The following is a 22680-nucleotide window of genomic DNA, read 5'->3' as shown; positions in this document are numbered from 1 at the left end:
TATCTTTTTGACATTTTGAATTTCATGCTGATGATTTTGGATGGTGCTCTGGATGATGTACTCAGTTTCCTTTGTACTTATATCCCTCACACCAAGAGATCGGCCCACAGGCAGTCCACCTTCAACCCATATTCACTATTCAAGTGCTCATATATTGAAACTCGATCATGAATCGGGACACAGATCATTTCCTGCTCAAATCTCTTATCAGTTTGTCATGCCCAGTTGTTGGCTCTCTTTCTATCTCCTCATCTGTATTCCAAACAGAGAATGCAGTCAGATAAGAGAGAAAGAAAGAAAGAAAAAAAACTCATCCCTCCTATACTCTCTTTTCTCTCCTCACAACCGCCTACCTTGCCTTCCCACCTCCCCTTCTCCCATTCTGACTCATACTGAAATCCCAGTGAGCATCCTCTCTCTCTTTCCCACCCCTCCGTTCTCATTTGTGTTTTCTCTCCCTTTGATTGCCAAGCTGGCTCGAACGCAATGAGCAGGGCAAGAGAGAATGAGCAAATGTAAAAGATAGAGAGGGAGTGGAGGGATGGAGACAGGGAGGGAGAGGAGGAGGAGGAGGAGGAAGACTCTGTGACTCTGCGCTGCCAAACGTGCCTGTAATGAGGATTCTGTTAAAGGAAAGCGAGGGAGGAGTGTGTGTGCGTGCGTGTGTGCGTGCGTGCGTGCGTGCGTGCGTGTGTGTGTGGTGTTGGTGCGTGTCAGAGTTAGACAGAGGTTTGAAAAGAGTGGGTGTTTGTTAGTGAAACCCCTCTCGCCCCCACATCGTTACCTCCACTGTCTCTGTGCTCTTCTTGCCTATAAGATTTGTGAGATCACAAACCCACAGTCACACACAGCGGCAACTCCACATCCACCCACTCACTTAACCACACACACACACACACACACACACACACACAAACACACAGAGGAGACAGATATTGTGAACCCATACCTACTCAGAAACTTTAAATATGCACGTGTGTGTGTGTGTGCGTGTGTATGTGCGGGCCTGTTTTTAACAATGTGTGGCGGAGGAAGAATCATGCATGTAATGGCACATGTACCTCCTCTGTGACAAGTGTTCAGTCTCAGTCGTGGGAGCCAATTAAATGAGTCTGGCAAAATTGACTTACCTGAGATGGCACGACAAGATTACTCCCATGATTTCATTATGTTTACGGAGCATCTGTGGCAAACCATGCCAAGAAATGCTCCTTTTACAAAGTCATATGTCTCATCTGCTGTAACTCCAACAGTGACTCACACAAAACTTCAAAACATTATGCCAAACTCATATGCTGAATGTAATTAACGTGCAACGTCAGCTGTGTGTGTGCGCGTGTGTGTGTGTGTGTGTGTGTGTGTGTGTGTGTGTGTGTGTGTGTGTGTGTGTGTGTGTGTGTGTGTGTTTGCGTGTGTTTGCGTAAGCGTGGGCAGTCGTTTGTGCATGTGCGCATGTGTTGAAGGGGGGTGTCAGTGTTAGAGTGAGTGTGTGCATCTGTCTGCACGAGTGTAGAATGGGGATGATTGAAATCGGCTGTGCAGGAATCATCAGGAATATTCTCGTTGGCATACGTGTGAGTCATGCCCACAAATTGTCCTGATATCATATATACTGACATACACAGTCTAGTGTAGTAGAAGCAGGACTTTTTATGTAACGATGTGTCTCAAAATCAGATATACAACTTGTAAAACATCTCTCGTATATTTGTTATAACTTACTGACCTACAGGTGGACCGGTCATTAGAAACTCGTGCTGCGCAATTCATTTCAGTTTACGTTGTTTCAGGATCAAAACTGCTTTCCGGGGGAGCTCTGGAGGGAAATATTTAAAAGCCTGCAAACTATTGTTCCCATGTAGAGCTTCGTCTGTGGTCCCAGACAGTGGAGACAGACGTTTTTGCTGCAGCCGATCATTAACTCAAAGAACTTTATGGTAATACCAAAAAAGGTTTCATAAGAAGACAAAAGATATAGGATGTTTTTTTTATTTGATGCAAAAGTTGTGCCATTAGAACATTTGGGGTTTGAATATTTCACTCAACTTCAATATAGACTCGGGGAAAGCTAATAGAGAATAGAGACAGTGTGGTGTTGTTTGTGCTCATTATTGTAATGAAATAATATGATTAGAATCTTTAATAAAACTTTGAATGAATGAGGTCATGAAATGCAGTCAGTAGCTTCCACTGCTACAATCTGTTACATTCTGCCTCGGACTTCTTCGTTTATAATTCTCTGTCTTCTGCTGGGCTGTTCTGTTGACACATCCCTCCATGTCCTCTATCTCATATTGTCTATTCACTCATTCCTCCCCTGTCACTCCCGCTATTCCTTTTTGTGAATTATGCATTAAAAAGAAGTTGAAATGGATATACTCCAAACATCTAGTGCCAGCAAATATGCATCACACAAGCCTCTGGCCTCCGTCTATCTTTCTCTGGGTTTTTCTGTCTGTCTCTCCTACACATGGCGTCTTTGATTTCTGTCCCCCTCACTACTTGAGATTTGGATCCCATCTCAGTTGTCTCACTTTCATCTTTTCATTCTCTTTCATGTGGAACCTGCTTTTTTTTTTTCAGTCCCAGCATTTTAATTCTGCTCTATCCTCAGCCACAATGTCCCACTCCCACTGACTGTATTCCCCCATCTGTCCTCCTCCTTCTCCACTCCAGTCATCTCTAAAGTCATCTCCTCCCACCTCCCAGTGTCCCAGTGGAGGGAGACACAGGGAGAGAGAGAAAATGAGATGGGGGCAGGAGTGATCAAAACATGATTGGGCTGGAGAAACCCCCTCCCCTCCCCCTCCCCGTCCCCGGTGTCAGAAATTCACCTGCAAAAACTCTCTGCTTCCCCCGCTTTTCTCATCTGTATTCATGGTCTCTCCTCTCCTCTCCTCCTGCATCATGCCTCCTCACCTCTCTCCCTTGCTTCCTCTTTCGCTCGGTCTCCCTCCCTTGCTCCTCCCTGCCTCCCCCTCTCTCTGTCCTTCTGTGTCTCTTGTCATCCTGCATTGCTCTACCTGCACTGTGGTGCAGCACTGACAATCAGAACTCTGCACACACGCACACACACGCACACACACACACACACACACACACACACACACACACACACACACACTCACAGACTCTTTCTCACTCTCTCTCTTACACACACGCCCACAACTTCCGGCAGCCCCCCTCCCTCTCTCACATCTCTCCACTGCAGACACGAAACATTCTACAACCCCTGGTGTGCCAGTGCTTCATCAAGAGACACCGCTACCACTACATCTAAACAGTGTTCTGCAGTCACACACGATGTGGCTGATTGTTAATGCCACGTAAAAACAATTGTAATATTACAATGAAAAGTAGCGACGGGGCGATAGGAATGAGAGGATAATAGCGATCATAATACTAATGATAATAGTAATCATGTAATTTAATCTTTGTTTGCTGCAGTTTTCTTTCAACCACTTTACATAAAATATGAGAGGCATTAATGAAACACAGTAGTAGACCACAAAAATGCGATAAGACGATACCATGCTCTCTAAAAGAAAACTAAAAATGGTTTAAAAATTTTTTTCTCATTATCCCAGTTCTTGCTGCCTGCATTTCCTCTCCCTGCTGTCTGCCTGCATGATTTGTGGTTACACTCCAAGTTGGAAAAAAGTAACTTTTACTGTAGGAAGTAATTCACACACACGCACACACACACACACACACACACACACACACACACACACACACACAAACACACACACACACATGCACACACACACACACACACACACACATGCACATTGCTGATTACTATGCCAAAGAAGTGAGCCAAGCACCTTGGATGAATAATTTAGTCACACGATGGAGGAAAATGTATGGAAATCGAGTCATGTGTGGGAGACTGTTGGAAGGACAGAAGACTCTGGCCCTTTAATTTAGTGTTGCTAGGGAAATGAAGCTGTTTTCTCGAGCATCAGCCGCACAGATGATGCCTGCATGTACTCTCTATGTACAACCTCACATGCGGATGCACACACACACACACACACACAGACACACAATCTCTCTATGCTTCGGCCATTTCTTTAGGTCCCACAGTTCCCCTCCACGCTTCCTCATGCAAATTTTAAGATCAGTTCACATCAAAGTTATGGGTTGAAAACAGGAGAAAATGGATGGTGGTGGTGATGGTATATTACATTAACAGAAATTACTATAGATGTAGACTGTAGATGGGAAAAGTTTGTTGTGGGGCCAATCCAAAAGGGCTGAACCATAGGACAGTTGAGTTAAAAAATAAGAATAAGTTATCAATCCTGACATCTAGTGGACATTGTAAAGAATATAGTGCAACATATACACGTCTGAAATCTGTCTGTCTGTTTCTCTACGTAATGTGTAGAACTTTAAGCCCTCTTCCCCCAGGCCTCATATGTCGGGCAAGGCGTGCATAAGAATTACATAACTGCGTGTTCAGAAAGACATTAATTTTGTAATTTTTTTGTAATGGAAGTTTCTTATAAAAAAAATATAGACTTAAATTCTTTGTAAATCATTTTTAAAATTAATCATAAGTGTAATTGTAACGTTAATACGCATAAAGAAACATTACAAAAGCCATATACTTCAAAAATATCAAACATATATCTCTATATAAACATCACATCAGATTAATCATCACATATATTAGAATCTACATCAGCTACATTCAAAAACGTATTGCATCAAAGAAATGACAAAACCCTCCAAATGTTATACAGAACTTGGGCCTCTCCCCTTCACACCCTTCTACAAAAAGTTAGATTGCCTACTTCATTTAAGGAAAAACACATTGATTTAAATATTGTAATTAGTATTAATAATAGGCATAATGTTAGTAGTAATTTATTTATGTATTTGAACTCGGTATGCACTTACATGTGTTGCCTCTGTGAATGTATATTTTGCAAAACACAACTGACCACAAACTGGGTTTTGTTTAAACAAGCAAGATTTAAACAGAGTGGCACTGTGATTGTAAAATCTTCAGCATGTGAATTTGTTTGTTAATAAAAAAATTAAAAAAAATTATATCTATTATTTTGCTTAAGGACCTGAAAACCTATTCATTATTAGAGCAAACTGACTGGTAAACCGAGAGCTGTACTACATTACCCGACTGCCTCGGCTGCATACGTCACCCGCCGTATATTTTTTGACCCATACGGGCCACCGTACTTGTTATGTTTGTTTGAGTGAAAGCAAAAATGGCGAACGAACTGGACCGAGTGCGAATCTCAGCTGCGGAACTCCGAGCTGAGGCGTCGAATTCAGTCAACATCACCGACCGCCAGAAAGGTGAGAGGATTTGAATCAGACACCTGGAACAAATACAGCGGCGAAAAAGTGGACAAATCCGAGCGGGGAAAGTGTCCCAACTGAGCTCAAAAGTGGCTCACGAAGTTGCTAAGTTGGTAACCAGCTAATGTTGTTAGCTCGCGAGCTAAGCTATGTGGCCGTCCATTCTTCAGTCCCGCGCGGTGTGTTTTAAACGCCCCCCCATCAACCGTAACCACCCCACACAATGTACGCACGACGTGTGTTTAAAATGTTCTCTCGACCGTTTCTTGCATTTACCCGCGGTAGTTTTTGTTGTTGTTGTTTGTTTTTTTTAAGTGCAACAAGAGAACATGTTTTTTTTTTGTTGTTGTTTTTAATGTTTGATTGTTACGTTGGAGCGCGCGAGGCTCAGCTGTTGTTGTGGTAAAAGTTAAAACGTTCGGTGACGTCACAGAACGAGCCAACTCGTCTGACCACCGCGTGGAAGCTTCCCACCGAAGACGACAAATATTTGTTTTGAAAACTTCGTTGTGAATAATAGTGAAAACAGGGATGTTTTTGTTTTTTTTGTTTTGTTTTGTTTTCTTATATTGTGGGAATGTTAAGTGCTTGTTTCCCGCAATTTGACACGGTGAATTTACTGCGATGTAGCTTGCGTGTGATTCGTGTCGTGTTAAGCATAATAGTGTGGATATTTGGTATGGGTATCAGGAGGATTACATCAGTAGCAGTTCAGCTTATTGATACTTATTTGTGCTCTTTATTGCTGTAACTTTTTAATGGGGTTTAAATGCATAACTTAAGCACAGCATTGCTCAATGTGCCTTCTATTAATTTGATTAAAAAAATTTTTTTTTAAAACTGCAAAGTGAGCATGGTTTCCTGTTAGTAATATGTGGTTTACACATATTACGGGACACAAATAGAGAGAGAGAGAGAGAGTTAAAGCTTGATTTATGGTTGATTGCTCATTTTGACGGTGGCTGTCTTGTCTTGCATGCTGTTGGAACAACAGACTTCCTCTTTGCATCAGTTGTTGTTCACAGTCTGATTAGCAAATTGACACACGAAAATGGAGTTGGACTTGAGAGATGGAATCTACAATCCACTACAATGATGCTAATATATATGTAATTTTTTTTTTAAAAAGCTAAATTGTCACCAGGCAAAGCAGATGGTGGGATCTAAATCTGCATTTTGGCCTCTGCATTCTGCATCTTTTGCTCACCACGCAAACTGTTTTACCTGCATGCAACCGTGAAATGACCGTGATTGGTCAATACTACTTGGACTATAAACAGCAACCAGATTACTTCCAGTCGATAAAAACTTGGCCAATTGGCTACAGATTCCTTTTTCTTGCGCAGATGTCTGTTTATAAAGATTAGAGAGTTGCTATAATGGCTTCCTGAAAACAGCAGGGAAACTATCGGACCGCAACAGCCATCTGCACGAAGCTTAATAGTTTTTAAATTGTAGCTGGCACTTTCATTTTTTTAAGGTGGATAAGAGTGAGGGGAACAAATAATACAACGCAGTCTTGTGATTTTCTGCGTGACAATATTGTATCGATACATGGATTTCAATGATCAATATTATTATCCAAATAAATACATCCGTGCGATGCATGCTAAAACAGGTTTTTATGACAGTGTCGTTAGTCTGTTAGCTTGACAATCCTATTTTTCTGCAAATCAAAATGACCAAAGTGAGATGATTGGACTGAAAACTTTATTAACTTCTTTGTCAAAGAGACACTGACAAAATGTTCCTTTGGTTTGAACTGAGCAGGCGGACTAACTTTGTAAAGTTAATGACTGTGAAGCTGATTTATCTGATGAAGTGTAGTATCTTAATTTGAGTTGACGGGTCACGCTAATCTACACAGAGGAGTCATGCCAGGGAGAGTTGACTGGAGAGCCTGTAGAGAACCTGTCCAGCTATATGGCCGACTGTCCCAATTGTTTTAAAGCTTTTCCACCTTTGCACACAACTGTCAACATAGTGTTAACTATTTTTTTTTCTTTTTTTTTTATCTCCTTAGCATTTGAACCTGTTTAGTGTAACTAAAGTCCAGAGAATGTAATCCTGCCGAGCGCATAATCACTAGTGGGCTATTAGATGCAGCCAAAAAGTTAACCGTGTGCAAATGAGAGCCTGAATGTTAAACAACAAACAAATGAACGTCATTCAAATACCAACAGTAGTACAGAATGCTCCTGGAGATTATTTGTCCTTGGTATCCATTGTTAAAGTAAATGCACACGTTTGAATCAGAACATGTAAAACATATTGATGTCCTCAAGGACTTGAATCCAAGCAGGCAGAATTTCAGTTGTTATATCTTTAAAGCATACGGCTGGTGATATTCTTTATTTTTAACAAAATCCTACAAAAAGAACCTGACGAAGATAAGTAGTAGATTTGTTGAAATAAAGGAGAAAAAAAAATCCCTCCATCTTCTGTGATGATGACTGACTTTTTCTATCAACATTTTCATTTCTTCTTTCTGCAGAGGAACAACCGGAGCATTACATACACAAGCAGCATAGGAGGCGTGAAGTAAAACATCCAGATCTGCAGCGCTACCACCCGGTAGCTGGACATGGACGGCGCCACTTGGACAGTGAGGAGGGGAGTTCTGGTCTAAGCGATCCCTTAGCTGCTGATTCACACGAGCATGATCAGCCGCCACAGAGTGAGCAAAAGGCCATCTCCGAACATGATTTAGAGAGGAAAGGGTGCACAGACGGTGGGTCAGGTACCAACAAAAGAGACGAGGAGAGAACGAGAGGTGACACCAGTAATACTCAGAACTGTAGAAAGGCCAGCCACTCGCTGGCTGAAATAGATCCAAATGATGAAAAGGGCTTTGTTGAAAATGACAGAGCGGACCAGGAACCTGCTGGGGCTGCTAAACTGACGAGGAAAGCCCGCAAACCTGATCGTGAATTTTATCAACCTGGGACCCGGAGGAGCATCCAAGGAAAGGATTGCGCAGTTGGGAGAGAGCAAGACAAACCTCCCCCCAGAAAGGAAGAGCAAAAACCGGAGCCAGAGTCCCCGCTGAGTACGAAGGGGGACAAAAAAACATCCATACAGAAGCAGGGAGGGAAAGAAAAACAAGTAAAAGCTGCACAAGAAATTGAAAAATTGTCTACTTGTAGTGAGGCAAACAGAAAGCAAGGAAGCCAAGACGTGGAAACACCTCCATTACCCATTGATACTTCAGTGGAGAAAATTGCAAGCAGTGTTGAAAAACTCAGCATTAAAGAAAAGGGTAAAGCGAGGTGTGCAGGTCAAGTTGTTGGAGAGTTGAGTTGCAGGAGAGGGGACACAACTGATAAGGAGAGGAAAGGTCAAAGTGTAGGAACCAAAGATGGAGAAGAAAAGGCAGAGAAGAAGAGAGAAAAGGGAAACCGCAGAAGAAGAGGAGCGGAGAAGGAGAAAGAGAAGACCCAGGATTCCAGAAGAGAAGATGAAATGGGTGGTGGAGGAAAGAACGACCGTGGGAAAGCCGAGAAGGATAGAAACAAGAGGGCTGCCGAAGCAGATGGGAAAAAAACGGAAAAGGCAGGAGAGACGCACCAAAGCAAAAGAGAGAATCGCGGAGAAAACAGAAGAGGAGACAACAACAACAGCAGGTCCAGAGATGCAGAGAAAGATGCCAAGACAGACAGAAATTTAGACAGGGCGGTAGAAAGAGGCGACAGAAACAAATTCAACGCAAACGTCACTTCACTAACCTCAAAACGCTATTCCAAATCGGATATTCGGCGCTCACGGAATCGAACTTACAGCAGCAGCTCAGCCAGCAGTGTGACCAGCGTGGATGGTCCTGGACTAGGACGGGATGTGGAGACTACCAAGTGGTCACGCTCTGTGGCCAGGCACAATAACAGAGAGGTGACGGTTAATAGCGGAGAAGGACGGCGGCGCTATTTACAAAGTTGGACTACCAATGAGGAATCATCTACAGAATCAATGGAAGGAAGTGAGATGAGCGACAGAGCAGAAGATAGGAGGAGGAGAAGAGGAGGGGATGAAGACTTAAATACAGAGAGACGGGGGGAAGAAAGGAACCGACCGAAGGGAGACAAGGGTGGAGGTCGAGGAATCCTAAGGGTTTCTCTAGAAAAACAGTCTGGTGGGGAGGCACAGCCTCGCAAGCAAGGCCTGGTTCCTCGTGGCAGAGGTGGGGGTATCTTGGTGCTTCCTTCCCGCACAGACATCTCAAATTCACCCGAGGTGGGGCAAAGGCTTCTTTTTGGTGGAATTAGGGGAGGAATGGCTTCCAGGAGCAGAGGTGGGCGAGGAGGAGGAGTGAGACGACTCTGGGATCCAAATAACCCAGACCAGAAACCTGCTCTTACCAGAACTCAACCCTCACAGCATTTGTCCCACCAGCAGCCTGGATATCTTCAGACTGGGACTGGATACGGACAGCTTCACTTTCTGGACACAGACGATGAGGTAGCAGGCAGTCCTCCGGTCCAACAGGGTGAGCACTTTCGATCCCAGCAGGCTGCTGCCATGGCCTACTACAAATTCCAAAACTCTGACAACCCGTACTGCTATCCCATGCCCACCAGCAACCCACAGAATCCCAGCAGCAGCAGCACCAGCCAGCGCTATCCATATCCTTATCATATGGGGCCCTACCAAGTGGCTCACCCTAACGGTATGTACCCGAGCCCTGGGACGGGTCAGTTCTGTGGGAGTTACAGAGGAGCTGGTTATTCCCAGCCAGGTGCAGGAGGGGGTTTGACATTTGAAGAGGCGGAGCAACAAGCCAGAGGGGAGCTGGGGAGGATGCTGAGGGCTGCAGATGTTCAGGAGCTTCAGCTCAGTAACCTGCTGTCCAGGGATCGAGTGAGTGCTGATGGACTGGATCGCATGGCTCAGCTCAGGTGAGCATTTAAGGGAAAAATATGGGTTTTAAGTTTTACTAATAAATACAGAACTCAATACAAGTAGCCATATTTAAAAAGCGTTGTGCCACTATGCTTTCCTCTTTTCTAGAGCGGACCTTTTGGGGCTTTATGAGCAGGTCATCCTGACAGACATCGAGCTCTCAGACTCTCAGAACGTGGATCAGGCTTTGTGGAAGAACGTCTTTTACCAGGTCATAGAACACTTCCGGCAGATGCTCAAAGACCCCACCTACGATAACACCCCTCATATCAGGAACATGCTGCTCACGCTGCTGGATGAGGTGAGGAATGTGTGGGGAATTTGGACAGGCCAGAGTCTCCCAAAATAAGGAGGAAAAATAGCACAGCAGGCAGATTCTTTGGGGGCTTTACTGGCTATACAATTGTGGCTTTTGTTAGTGTTTGGGTAAACAACAGGATGAGAAAGTACCCAGTGGATTAGCATGGTGCCTTAATCATGGAAATATTTGTGTCCAAAAGCCTTTTAATGGATTTAAATTCTTGTAATGTTAACAGTCTGCAATGAATTCATATTTCATTTCACTTTGTTCCAGGATTGTGAATGTGAGGGCAGCCTGTAAACTTAATGTGTGAATGCCTATGGTAAAAAAAAAAAAAAAAAAGTACCACCTAAAGTGGAAACCCTCCCCCACCCTTTTTTTTTTTTTTTTTTTTTTTTTTGTCTTCACCGTGTGTTTAACAGGGAGCGCTCTTCTTCGATGCGCTGCTTCAGAAGCTGCAGACGGTGTTCCAGTTTAAGTTGGAGGATTACATGGATGGCATGGCAATCAGGGCTCGGCCGTTACGCAAAACGGTACAGCAACACTCCTTTTACTCTGTGTGTTTGTGGGTGTACTCCATATTTGTTCACAGTGTTCGATGTCCATTGTATAGGCCGATATAAAAGGTACTTGTTAAGTGTTCCTAAAATATGTCCTGCCTTCACCTTGTATGTCCTGAATTGATTTTTCTTTTCCTCTTTTTCAGGTAAAGTATGCACTTATAAGTGCTCAGCGTTGTATGATTTGTCAAGGTGACATAGCACGTTACCGGGAGCAAGCCAGTGACTCGGCCAACTACGGCAAGGCTCGCAGGTAGGCTGTAAATTCAGCCTTCTTGGGGCATCGTACATTTTCTTACACACTTCGAAGATCATAGGATGTGTTGACATTACAATATCAAACTCTGGTAACGGTTGAGTCAAGAGGGAGTGTGCTTTTTGTTGGTATCTAATGACTCCACGCTTTCATTTTTTTTTTTTCTCAGCTGGTACCTGAAAGCCCAGCAGATTGCTCCCAAAAATGGACGACCATATAACCAGCTGGCCCTGTTGGCTGTCTATACAGTAAGTGCTGCAGTCCAGACTGAAAGTATTTAGACATTTACACGTTCTTTGTTCTGGAGGCTCAGTGTTTCAGCACATTCAATTTGAAATAAGCGAATGGATGCCTCTTTAAAGTGTCACGTCTCACCTTTAATACGATTACGTCTACGTTAGTACTGACAGAACTGTGACAGATGCGTGAGCCTAACACGCAAACCCCTGGTAAAAACATACAGAAAGACAGTGGTGGAGTTCTGGGACATACTTCTGTGGACTGATGAAACAATAATCAACCTTTATCAAAACGATGGAAATTGTGGAGAAAAAATGAGTAGCTCATCATAGCACCTCATCTGTCAAACATGGAGGTGCTTCTGTGACGGCTTGGGCCAGACATTGACTGCAAAAAAGTTTAAAGTTGCAAATAAGTAACTGAGTTTGGAGATTTTTGTTTTTGATTGTAATTATTTTAGCAGTTCCCCGGGACAGGTGAAAAATACCGTATTTTGAGTAATGACTTTGTTTGCATCTCCCTTCTCTTGTTTCATCTCTCTCTCCTACAGAAGCGGAAGTTAGATGCTGTGTATTATTACATGCGCAGCTTGGCAGCTTCCAACCCCATTCTGACTGCAAAGGAAAGCCTGATGAGTCTGTTTGAGGAAGCGAAGCGTAAGGTCAGACACACACTTTGGTAATGAATAACAATAAGTCAGAAACTCGGGAATACCACAATGATTTGTTAGCATTAATGTTCGGGGAAATCAGTCGGCCTACAAGCAGTCTGACAGAAGTATAGTCTCAAAAGTTGATTTAGATCAGATCTGTTCCTGCAGTCGGGCTAATTTGTGATTTTACTTCATACATCTCACCACTGGTTAAAGAAGTCCATAATTACAGTTCATCATTTAAAAAAACGTCTATTTTATCAGGAAGAAAATGACACGTTAATGTGGTAATACAAACGATGAATTTTACGATCATCTCGTGATTACTTCCAAGACTTTAGGCAGAGCAAGTGCTTCTTGTTTACAGACTTTGTTTTGGTAGGCAGAGCAGCTTGAGCGAAGGAGAAAGCAGGAGCATGAAGGTGGCTCCAGGGGTCCAGCGGTGAGAGGAAGAGGAAGAGGCGAAGAAGGAGCACGCGTGGAGATCTGGATTCGCCCCATTGGACAAGCAGCAACCCCGTCCTCACAGAGAGGAGGTAGCGAGTCCAACAGGGACTCGGAACAGGATGGAGAGCTGGGCAGTCTCAGTGCCGCTGATGTAAGAGCTTCTTCTTTCTGTCATGCGTCATGCCTTAAATGGGTTCACTCAGACACCTGTTTTGCATGTGCATATTTTTAACATTTTTTATTTAATATTTTTAACATTTTTTGATATGGTGTTTATTGAGGTTATTTTTTTCATTATTTTTTTTTTTTTTTTTTTACATGAATGCCTGCAGACATCTCCCACTCTGTTTTGAAAGTTTAATTTGCCCTCTCCTCTTGTAATCTAATTCATTTTTTTTCCCCTGCTTTAATTTGTGTCCTCACATTTAGCATTTCCTCTTCATTCATTTATTTTGTCTCATTTATTCCCTTTGTTGTTCTTCCATTTTCAATTCCTGGGTTTTTATTTCTCTTTACTAATCTTTTATTTTGATTACTGTGCCTACGTTAACAAATCCTTTTAACCCTTTTCACCTTTTTTCATTTAAAAATACCTTGTATTTATTAAGTGGAACTGGTATAAGTACATATATGGAGTAATTGAACATATGTCCATTAGTTGGCTGCTATTCGGTCAATTATCACTGTACCAATTGAGAAAACAGGATGGACCCAGAACCCAATAACACAATCACTGTGTTAAAAATACACCTAAAGCTTAAATGTACGCTTCAGAGTGTTTGTGTGTGTGTGTAGAGCAAAAGTAAAGTTCAAGCCGTCACACTGATACATGAACATTACACAGCAAATAACTTATGAATGATTGTATATGTGTATGCTACTATATAACTTACAAATATTTACATTACAGATAATTCCGATATGAATAGTAGCTTTAATCTCACAAAAATATTGGGAGTAACCTTGTGTTTCTCCCCGTTTCTTTTCTTTACTTTTTACCCAATCTATTGTGTCTCCACACTGTCAGTTCACAATTTGACAGTGTGTCGTGTTGGTAGAGTCATGTATATATCCTCTTCGTAGCCTTTCAATCCATTTCCTCTTATCACTGCTGTTCAAAATCCCAGGTGCCTTTGAATGTTGACGTCAGCTCCCAACCTCTCCTTGAGCCTTGTCAATGGATGACGACATTCGTTTTCCTGTCATGTGCTCTACTGTTAAATTTGTAGCTAAAGATGAGTAATGCTGTTGTTGTTGTTGTTGTTTTTTTCCTCTCTTGGCCTTCTCTATTTTTTTCTTCAGCTAAATAAGAGATTCATTCTGAGTTTTCTGCATGCGCATGGAAAGCTCTTCACTAAAGTGGGGTGAGTGACGTCTCATGTATTCCAGTTTATTAACGTCATGGACTGAATGTGTTTGACAGAGTGACATATAAAATTGCGTTTTTCTGTTTGCTTTTGTGTCGGTTAAATATTATTATGAATATGTGTATGTTACAGCATGGAATCTTTCCCTGGAGTGGCAAGTCGTGTTTTGCAGGAGTTCAGGATGCTTCTCCAGCATGGCCCCCACCTACTGGGCAGTACACACATGCTGCAGATCATCACCATCAACATGTTCACCATACACAATGCCCACAGCAGAGGTAATGCTGCACACACAAACGCACAGTCAGCATCATCTTCAAGTGACTCATAGGGCTAATACATGGGCTTTATTCACAATAGTAATAGAAATGCATGGCTACCAAACAGCTTAGTTTATTTTTATTAAGGTGATTAATGCAGTTGGATTCTTTTTGTTGCAAAAAAAAATTTGTTGGCATGTTTGAACTCTGAGGTTCAGTCGCCATTGCAGAGTTGATAATGGAGAGATGCAAACTTCTTGCATCTTGGCGATATTTCTTCTTTTAAGATTAAAATATGGCACCTGTGAGACTGTTGTAAATCCAAGAGGTAAATGGTATTTTATTTGTCTTGTTAAGGTATTCAGCTCCCACATCTATTGTTTTTTTTGTGTGTGTTTTACATAGGCTTGTTTTACCAGATAATTGCTGTTGGAATTAGTTTTCAGAGAGATGCAGATATACTTAAAAATAACTCCAAAATGAGCATGTGAAGTGAATATCTTTGAAAAATGCCACTTTTCCTCCCAAGTAATTGCAGGTTTTCTCCAATCGACAATGTTCTGATGGTTTTTACCACTTACCTGTTTGTATTTCTGTTATTGACTCTTTAACACACGTTATCTCGTCTTCTTTGTCTTTTGTTTTGCAATTAAGCATGAAGTTATTTTTTTCAACTTAAAAATATGAGTAGACAAGAAACACGCATGCTGTGGTTGCGCACAACTAATTGATGAACTCCTGTTTCAAATTCTTGTCCTTGTCAGGTGAAGAAGGAGAAGTGCGGTCGGTTTTACAGGAGCAAAGCACTGCAGTGGGCCTGGGCATGTTTGCACTACTGGTGCAGCGCTGCACTGAGCTTCTCAAAGAGACTCCTGCAGGTAAACACTCATTAAGCTCTACAAGTAGGAAATCAAAAAAAAAACAAAAGTACACTTCTGCCTCTAGTCATCTCCTTCAAATACTTTGAAATTAAGGTTTGCATTATTTATTAGGATCTAGATAGATAGATAGATAGATAGATAGTCAGTCAGTCAGTCAGTCAGTCCCACAAGGGGACATTTTTTCGCCACAGCAGCATTATAGTCACAGTTAAAGAAATAAAAATAACAGAGTAAAAAATATTAAATATGAAAATGTACAATATATACAATAAAATAGAATAATATTAAATTAAACTAACGAAACAATAGTGCAAAGATTTAAGCAGCAAACATACAACCAATGGTGTTATTGTTGTGTGATGGATTTTGCCAGAGGTGATTTATTGTACAGTCTGATAGCGGTGGGCAGGAATGATCTCCTGTATCTGTCCTTGTGACAGCGGAGCTGGAGGAGTCTTTTGGAGAAAGTGCTGCGCTGTCCCTGCAGCAGGTGGCTAGTCAGGATTATCCAATATGAACAATAGTTTCCTCAGCGTCCTCCTCTCCACCACCTTTTCCAGACTGTCCAGTTCACAGCCAATGATGGAGCCGGCCTTCTTAACCAGTTTGTTAAGTCTGTTGGTGTCGCCGGCTCCAATGCTGCTCCCCCAGCAGACCACAGCGAAGTACAGTTCACTGACTACAACAGAGGAACAATTAACAGACTGAATTACTGTACAGCCCCACAGCACATTGGTTGAGATTTCTTATAGACCTAGCTTGTTAAAAAATATTTGAACATGCCATTAGCCTTTTTTTTTGCCTTCATCTACCGGTTTACTTAAAGAGAATACTCTGCTGTTCAACCACGTGGCTGATAAATATCTCTAGAAATTTCAGGATAAATCCCAAGATTTGTTTTAACCTTTTAACGGTAAAATAATTTCATAAATTTAGCATGACATGGATTTGAGTGCAAATTTGAATGTTTGTCTCTAGAGTTGGACTTAATATCTTAGTGGAAGCATAATTCATCTTTATTTGTACTTCTGTAATAACATTTTGGGATTTTATGTTGGACTTAAAACATGCTCCTGTTGAACTGCAGTTCCATTGATGCTTCTTTTCCACACAATGTGAGTTGTTTGATTATGTAATATTGAGCGTAGCTCTAAAGCTCCTCTTTTTCTCTCTTTTAGAACTAGTCTCCATGGCAGATGGAGAGGAGGAGGGTAAAGCAGAGGAGCTGGGGGGTATGGTGAGAGTCTCTGCCTTCCCATTGGACCTCAGAGAACTACTACCAAGCATCAAAGTCTGGTCTGATTGGATGTTGGGACACCCAGACCTGTGGAACCCACCACCATGCAGTATAGAGTGAGTCCACAATGGCTTTTTTTTTGTACCTGAAAACAATGAGAGTTGAGCCAAAACAGTAACTCAGACAGCCAAACAATAAGTTGAAACTTAGCTGCAGGTTCAGGTGACGATTCACCTGATGATACATGACTAATGCCCTCTACAATGCGCATTGTCATCTAATATTTGTTAATGAAAATAATGATGATAGCCTGCTTCAAATTAACACCTGAGGGTAATGTGTTGGTTCTGCTCATGGCCTCTACTGGTGCTCTCAGACAAGCCACACATCACACCTTTAGACAGTCGTTTTTAAAAAAAAAAAACTTAAACCTCACCATCACTTTTCCTCCTTCCCAGTTCCTGCCCTGATGTTTGGCAGTGCCTGGCTGACCTGTGCAACGAGCTGGCACGTGTGGACCACGGGGAAGTGCCGCTGTACAAAGTTGATAGCGATGAAGTCGAGGGAGATGAGGAGCTGACGGTGCTTCAGTTGAAGGAAGACAGGCTGCTCGCCGGCTTTGTGCCACTACTGGCTGCACCACAGGAGCCGTGTTACACAGACAGACACACTGAAATGGTGAGTGGAAAGCAAAAGCCTCTTGCGTACCTAAACTCGCGTGGAATTACTGAAAACTGTTTATTCTCCTGTCACCTTCAGAGCCTCCAGGCTTTACATTGACCTCTAACAATCTGCTTCCTGTTCTCGTGCACATATATCCCCGTCCTCTTTCCTCAGGCAATAGCAGCAGATTGTAAGAGAGTGACAGTGCTGAAGTACTTTCTGGAGGCTTTGTGTGGACAGGAAGAGCCTCTGTTGGCCTTCAAGGGAGGCAAATACGTCTCTATTGCAACGTCTCCTCCATCTAACCACTCAATCGATACAAGGAGCAGGCAGGATTCTGTAACAGAGCAAGAGGTGACTGTTTCTCTCCTACTCTTCCTCTAATGGGCTTTCCTCTTCAATTTGCTCCCTCTGGCCTTTTTCTCTCTTTGTGCCTTTTTGTTCTTTCAAACTTTTACCTCCACAAAATTAAGTCAACGCTTGAATAAAGATTTCATCTCCGTTCAGCAGAAGCTGTTGTTGAACGTGGAGGATAAATTGCAGAAAATGTCACTCCTCCTTTTCCATCTGTTTTGCAGTCCGATGACGTCATACTCGAGGCAGAGTCATCTCTGTCTGCATCAGAAGGAGAGGAGGATATCGAGGACGCGGGAGACTGTGAGAATGACATCAGACAACTGAAGGCACGACGCCACGTCCTTACCAACAAACTGGCACTGCAACAGAAGCGCAGAGATAAAATACAGGTGAGATGACCTTTGACATGCCAAGCAATAAATTGGCAAATAAATTAAAATGATCATTGTATGTACAGGTTTTGAAAAAAAACAATTGTTGGGTGCAGCATCAAACTTCTAAAATCCCCCGTTCTGTTGCTAATGTGTTTGTATTGAAAGTTCTTCATAGATTTACCCAAGAATGCATTTAATTATAACGCACAGTTATCGCACATCTCCACGGGCTAGTGCTGAAATATTCCAATCCCACTTTGTGTGAAGGTATTTCAGATGGTGCAGAAAGACTGTTTTTTTTTTTTTCTGGTCATCTTTGTGCATTAAGATGATACATTATGTTTGAATTGAATCGGCCAGACATGTAAACAATGTTGCGGCAGAGTTCCATTTGGCATCAAATTAAACATGCGTGTGTGTTTCAGGCGGTGCTGCAGACAGGCGGGCAGTTGGAGCTGGAAGTCCGGCCTCTCTTTCTGGTTCCTGACACCAACGGATTCATTGATCATTTAGGAGGGCTGAAGAAACTCCTTCAGTGTGGAACTTACATAATAGTCGTGCCACTCATCGGTAAGAATGACAGACACAAACAAAGATGTGAGGAAATTACTTAAAGGATGAGTGCGCTCTCCAGTAGGAGGGGCGGAGGAGGGTTAAATTGTAGAGCGGTTAACGTGATCATAAATGTGACGTTCAGTGCAGAACCAGGAATTCCCTGTTTATGTATACTGATGGTGAGATTTCTGTTCCCTCTTTCAGTGATTACAGAGTTAGATGGCTTGGCTAAAGGCCAGGACAGTTTCGGCATCGGAGTAGGATCAGGAGGGCGCAGCACTGGAAGTAGGGGCAACTATAATGTCAGTGCAGCCCATGTGCGGGCCGTGCAGGAGAAAGCTCGGCTGGCAGTGGCTTTCTTAGAGAAAGGATTCGAAGCCAGGGAACCGTGCCTCAGAGCCCTGACCAGCAGAGGAAGTCAGCTTGAGTCAATTTCTTTCCGCAGTGAAGACACATCTGGACAGCAGGTAGGACACCAAATAAATTAGAATAAGGCTGTTTCTTTTGGAAAGTTAACTGCTTGATGAATATTACTTCCCCCGTAAAAATGTTTTGTGCTGTTTTCTCCTCTTACTCAGGGTAACAATGACGACGTGATTCTGTCCTGCTGTCTCCACTACTGCGAAGACAAGGCAAAAGATTTCATGCCTCATCAGAGAAGTATGTGCCATTAACTTTCATTTGTTCTCCGTCAGTGTTCATATATCCTCACATTCATGTGAACACACTGCATAGTTTGATGTCAATAAAGTCCTCTGAGTTTCTCATTTACACCTTTTGACCCCCTGCCTCATAAACAGATGGGACCGTGAGGCTGCAGAGAGAAGTGGTACTCCTTACAGATGACCGTAACCTGCGTGTCAAAGCCTTGACCCGCAACGTCCCTGTGCGAGACATCCCAGCGTTCCTCGGCTGGGCCAAAGTGGGCTGAACCAGGCTAAGCTGGAATCAAAGGAACCCAACTGCTGAAGCCTGCTTGTCACTCAGCCAGGAGAGAAGACACACTTAAGCAGAAGAAGAGGAGATAACAGGGTAGATGAAATGATAAAGAACGCAACGAACCACTTCTTATGGAATACAATCAAATGTAATGAGAGCAAGGTGGCTTCAGTGAGCTTTTTACCCCTTGTGAAGGAGTGCGTTCGTGTATTTATGTGTCAAGATCAGCAAGATTCCCCAGAAAGAGAGAGGAAGACTTGATAAGTCTCAGAAAGGCTGAAGTGGAAGGTAGGGAGGAGGTAAAATGGAGTGATTTCATTGGTAGGCTGCCCTGTCCAGCCTCAAACCTCTTTAGTGTGCACTCCGCGAGCAGAATTAAAATTTGAAGCTGATGATAGAATGAGCCAGAGATAGGGCGAGTGTCAATGGGCATTTAATTGATTAAAGAAGGCAGTAATGAAGGCCATAAATGGCACTCGGACACCTCTTTGAGGGTCCAGGCTTAGAGACTGCATTGGCCTCTACAGCAGAGCTGAGAGAAAGGTAGGTGGAGAGAAGCACGGCTGGATGGTCTGTCAGTGGAGTGAAACGTGTCTGTTTGTAATGAGGGTTAAATCAAGAGCCCTCGTACCAACTCGGCACCTCCAAGGAATTGCATGCAGGTACGGTGTTTCCTGCTAACCCAGGAAACGCCTGATGCCTGTTTGGTATCTTGGGTTGTACCTCCAGCTCGATGCTACCATGAAGTTTGGCTATTGTCAGAAAATGTTTTTTTAAAAATCAACAACAAAAAACATTGTTTGATTTTAATCTCTCTTGTTTTTACTTATTTTTTAGCTCGTGTAAACAAAAAAATTATTTCTTTCTCCGACGTCATTTCTCCATTTTTCTAGACTTTGATAATAAGCATCTGCAAAGTTTTTCCAAAAATCACATAAACCCTAATTTACTAAAATCAATTTTGTTCATTTGATCTGGATGCAAATGTATCTGTAACTTTACTCATTTGTGGTTTTGAGCGGTGTAAGAAATAGATTTATTTGTTGGTTTGTTATAAGTTTTCACTTTAAGAAAATTACGCTACATTGACTAACTTTTGATTTTATGTTTTAAATGAAATTCTACACATCTATCACCAAAAACATTAAGACAAACAATTGCAAAAACTCTTTGACCCAGGTCTTTTGTTAAGACAGCCAAGATGTCTGGAGGTTGTTTGGACTTTGCAGAAACGTTATTATCGAGTATCATAAGTGACCGTTTCTCTTTATTTTCTATTCATCTTCACACTCGCATCAGCATCAGTACTTTTGAGCTTTTCAAATTATACCAGAGCTGCAGTTCCACTTTCCTTATATTTCTTTTATTCATCAAGACCTATTTTCCTCTTCAGAGTGGGACTAATCGTTTTAACAGTTCACATATCCACTTTTCTTTTGTTCAAGCTGAAATACATGCGGCATATTACAGATTGTAAAATTTTCATAAAGTTCAAGCAACACCTCACTGATTTACTGTTAAACATTGGTTTAAACAAAGGTATTTTGTTATTTTGTTTTGTTTGAGCTTTTGCTTGCTCTACATTTCATTGGGAGACAGTTTCAGGAGATTCTGTCTCCAACTCAGACTTTACGTTTCTGTGTCTGACAGCTTTAAATTTGATGTAATCTCCACATCTGGTATGTTGAATCACACGCATTTCATCAGTCGTTCATCACAGTTCAGTCTTTATGGATTTAAAACAATGTTGCACATAGAAGTGGCTGCCTTGAACCATATCTGCGTTTTCAGCTAAGCTTGTTACAACTTCCAAAAGCTGTTGATGTTTCTGTATTTGTTTGAGCCGTGCGACGGGTTTATTCATCTTTTTAGACCCTCTGTTTTGGTGCTGTAGTATTCAGTGCAGTCTATTGCGTGAAGTTGGCACTGCTGCAGTGTTGGATCTAATGTGGTTATTATAATCAACTTGAATGACTTTTTCATCATCCATCATTAAAAATGTTTCAAAACCTTTGTTTTTCGCCTCATTGATGTGCAAATGAAGGCCGTGGTGTTGTAAGAATATTTGTCTTTTCACCTGTGGGAGTTGGGAAGGTAACGGGTGGCAATGCATCTGGTCTATTTGAATGTTGCAGTAAGTCATGACAGTGACAGTGAGCCAGCATGCACAAGAGGACCTGTCATCCGAAGCATCTAAATGCAATTGATCAATTATTCATTTTCTAACTAATACCTGTGCTTTTCCATATCCTGTCAAAATGCCTCCTGTGAATAAGGCTTATAGTGGGGTTTCTTAATTTCTAATTAGTTTTATTCCCTTCAAACTTATCATTTTCATGACTTTTCAGAATCCCTGGATATCTACAGTTCTTATGTTTAGGTCACTAAATGAAAAACTTTGGACCAGAGGGGAAATAATCATATGCTGAACACGAATATTAATTTACTACTGTCGAGAAAATACAATTTTAAAGAAGCCACTGATAATCAGCATTATTACAAGAAAACATCAAATTCATACACAAAATCGAGGGCATACCGAAACTTTTACATGTGTGCCCTCATGTGGTAGCTGAAGATGAGACAGGTGGGAGTGATGGAGCCACAGGGTTTTTTTGTTTTTTTTGGGGGGGGGGGGGGGGGGGTTTGTTACAGTAAATAAGAGCTGTTGAGTTGCACCTCAGAGACTTCATAAACTGAGGAACGGTAAAGGTCCAAAATTTACAAAGGAGACCGCTCTGGAAAAAAATAAATGTATATATTGATCTTTAGGTAGATGTGCCTCAAAAGATTGACTTGCTGTGGTTTCAGGCCTGACATCATATTTTAACATGATATAAATCAACTCTTCCATGAGAAGCAGCTGTGTGTGTGTGTGTGTGTGTGAATGTACATCTTCAGATACGTGTGTGTGTGTGTCGGGGTCAGAAAGTTCTGCAGCTTATCCATCCGTATCATTTGCGTCAGTGCACTTCTGTGCCTGGATACAGACCACACAGGCAGGACCTAATTCCCATCATCATGACAACAGTGATGCCAGGCAACCAATCAGAGCGCTCTCAGCCCGGTCCTGGAAGCTGATTGGTTTCTCAGCCTGCAGCCTGTTGTGGAATGTCCATCTTTAACCTCTGCTGCCATGCACATTGCACACATCCGATATTTTCTCAATGCAGTTTACAGCTCCATGTGTAGATCCTCCTCCGGAGTACAGTGTCACGCTGAAATTGTTTTGTATGGGACAACTGGACGGAGCTGAATGAAATCTGTAAATGGAGAACAATGACTAAGGAGTGGGTGCTTCCCAGATGCGAACATAACATGGTAAAATAAATAGATATATATATCAGTGTAAGAAATGAAAACATCT

At 42.2% G+C, this 22680-nt stretch overlaps 1 protein-coding gene across 1 annotated transcript; it reads left to right on the top strand.

Moving 5' to 3' along the window:
* The first annotated feature begins 5232 nt into the window (after nt 1-5232).
* On the top strand, nt 5233-21326 carry smg6 (SMG6 nonsense mediated mRNA decay factor). The gene is made up of 19 exons (XM_069146210.1): nt 5233-5328; nt 7826-10220; nt 10333-10525; nt 10948-11058; nt 11232-11338; nt 11511-11589; nt 12132-12242; nt 12616-12831; nt 13983-14044; nt 14180-14325; nt 15072-15185; nt 16367-16541; nt 16884-17103; nt 17263-17442; nt 17667-17834; nt 18245-18389; nt 18579-18841; nt 18953-19034; nt 19175-21326. Exons 1-19 carry the CDS (start codon nt 5238-5240, stop codon nt 19303-19305), a joined length of 4989 nt encoding a protein of 1662 aa, XP_069002311.1. The 5' UTR covers nt 5233-5237; the 3' UTR covers nt 19306-21326.
* The last annotated feature ends 1354 nt before the right edge of the window (nt 21327-22680 follow it).

The sequence above is a fragment of the Embiotoca jacksoni genome, unplaced genomic scaffold (assembly GCF_022577435.1).
Source record: "Embiotoca jacksoni isolate LCO1_2020_lvr unplaced genomic scaffold, fEmbJac1.0.p SCAF_13, whole genome shotgun sequence".
NCBI classification, from domain to species: domain Eukaryota; kingdom Metazoa; phylum Chordata; class Actinopteri; family Embiotocidae; genus Embiotoca; species Embiotoca jacksoni.
The sequence above is the reverse complement of the archived record's forward strand: the minus strand, read 5'-3'. Positions and strand labels throughout refer to the sequence as shown.

Coding starts and splice junctions, on each gene's coding strand:
- smg6 (XM_069146210.1), top strand. CDS start 5,238: ATGGCGAACGAACTGGACCGAGTGCGAATCTCAGCTGCGGAACTCCGA. Junction 15,186..16,366: donor TCTCAAAGAGACTCCTGCAG/GTAAACACTCAT, acceptor TCTCTCTTTTAG/AACTAGTCTCCATGGCAGAT. Junction 17,835..18,244: donor AGCGCAGAGATAAAATACAG/GTGAGATGACCT, acceptor TGTGTGTTTCAG/GCGGTGCTGCAGACAGGCGG.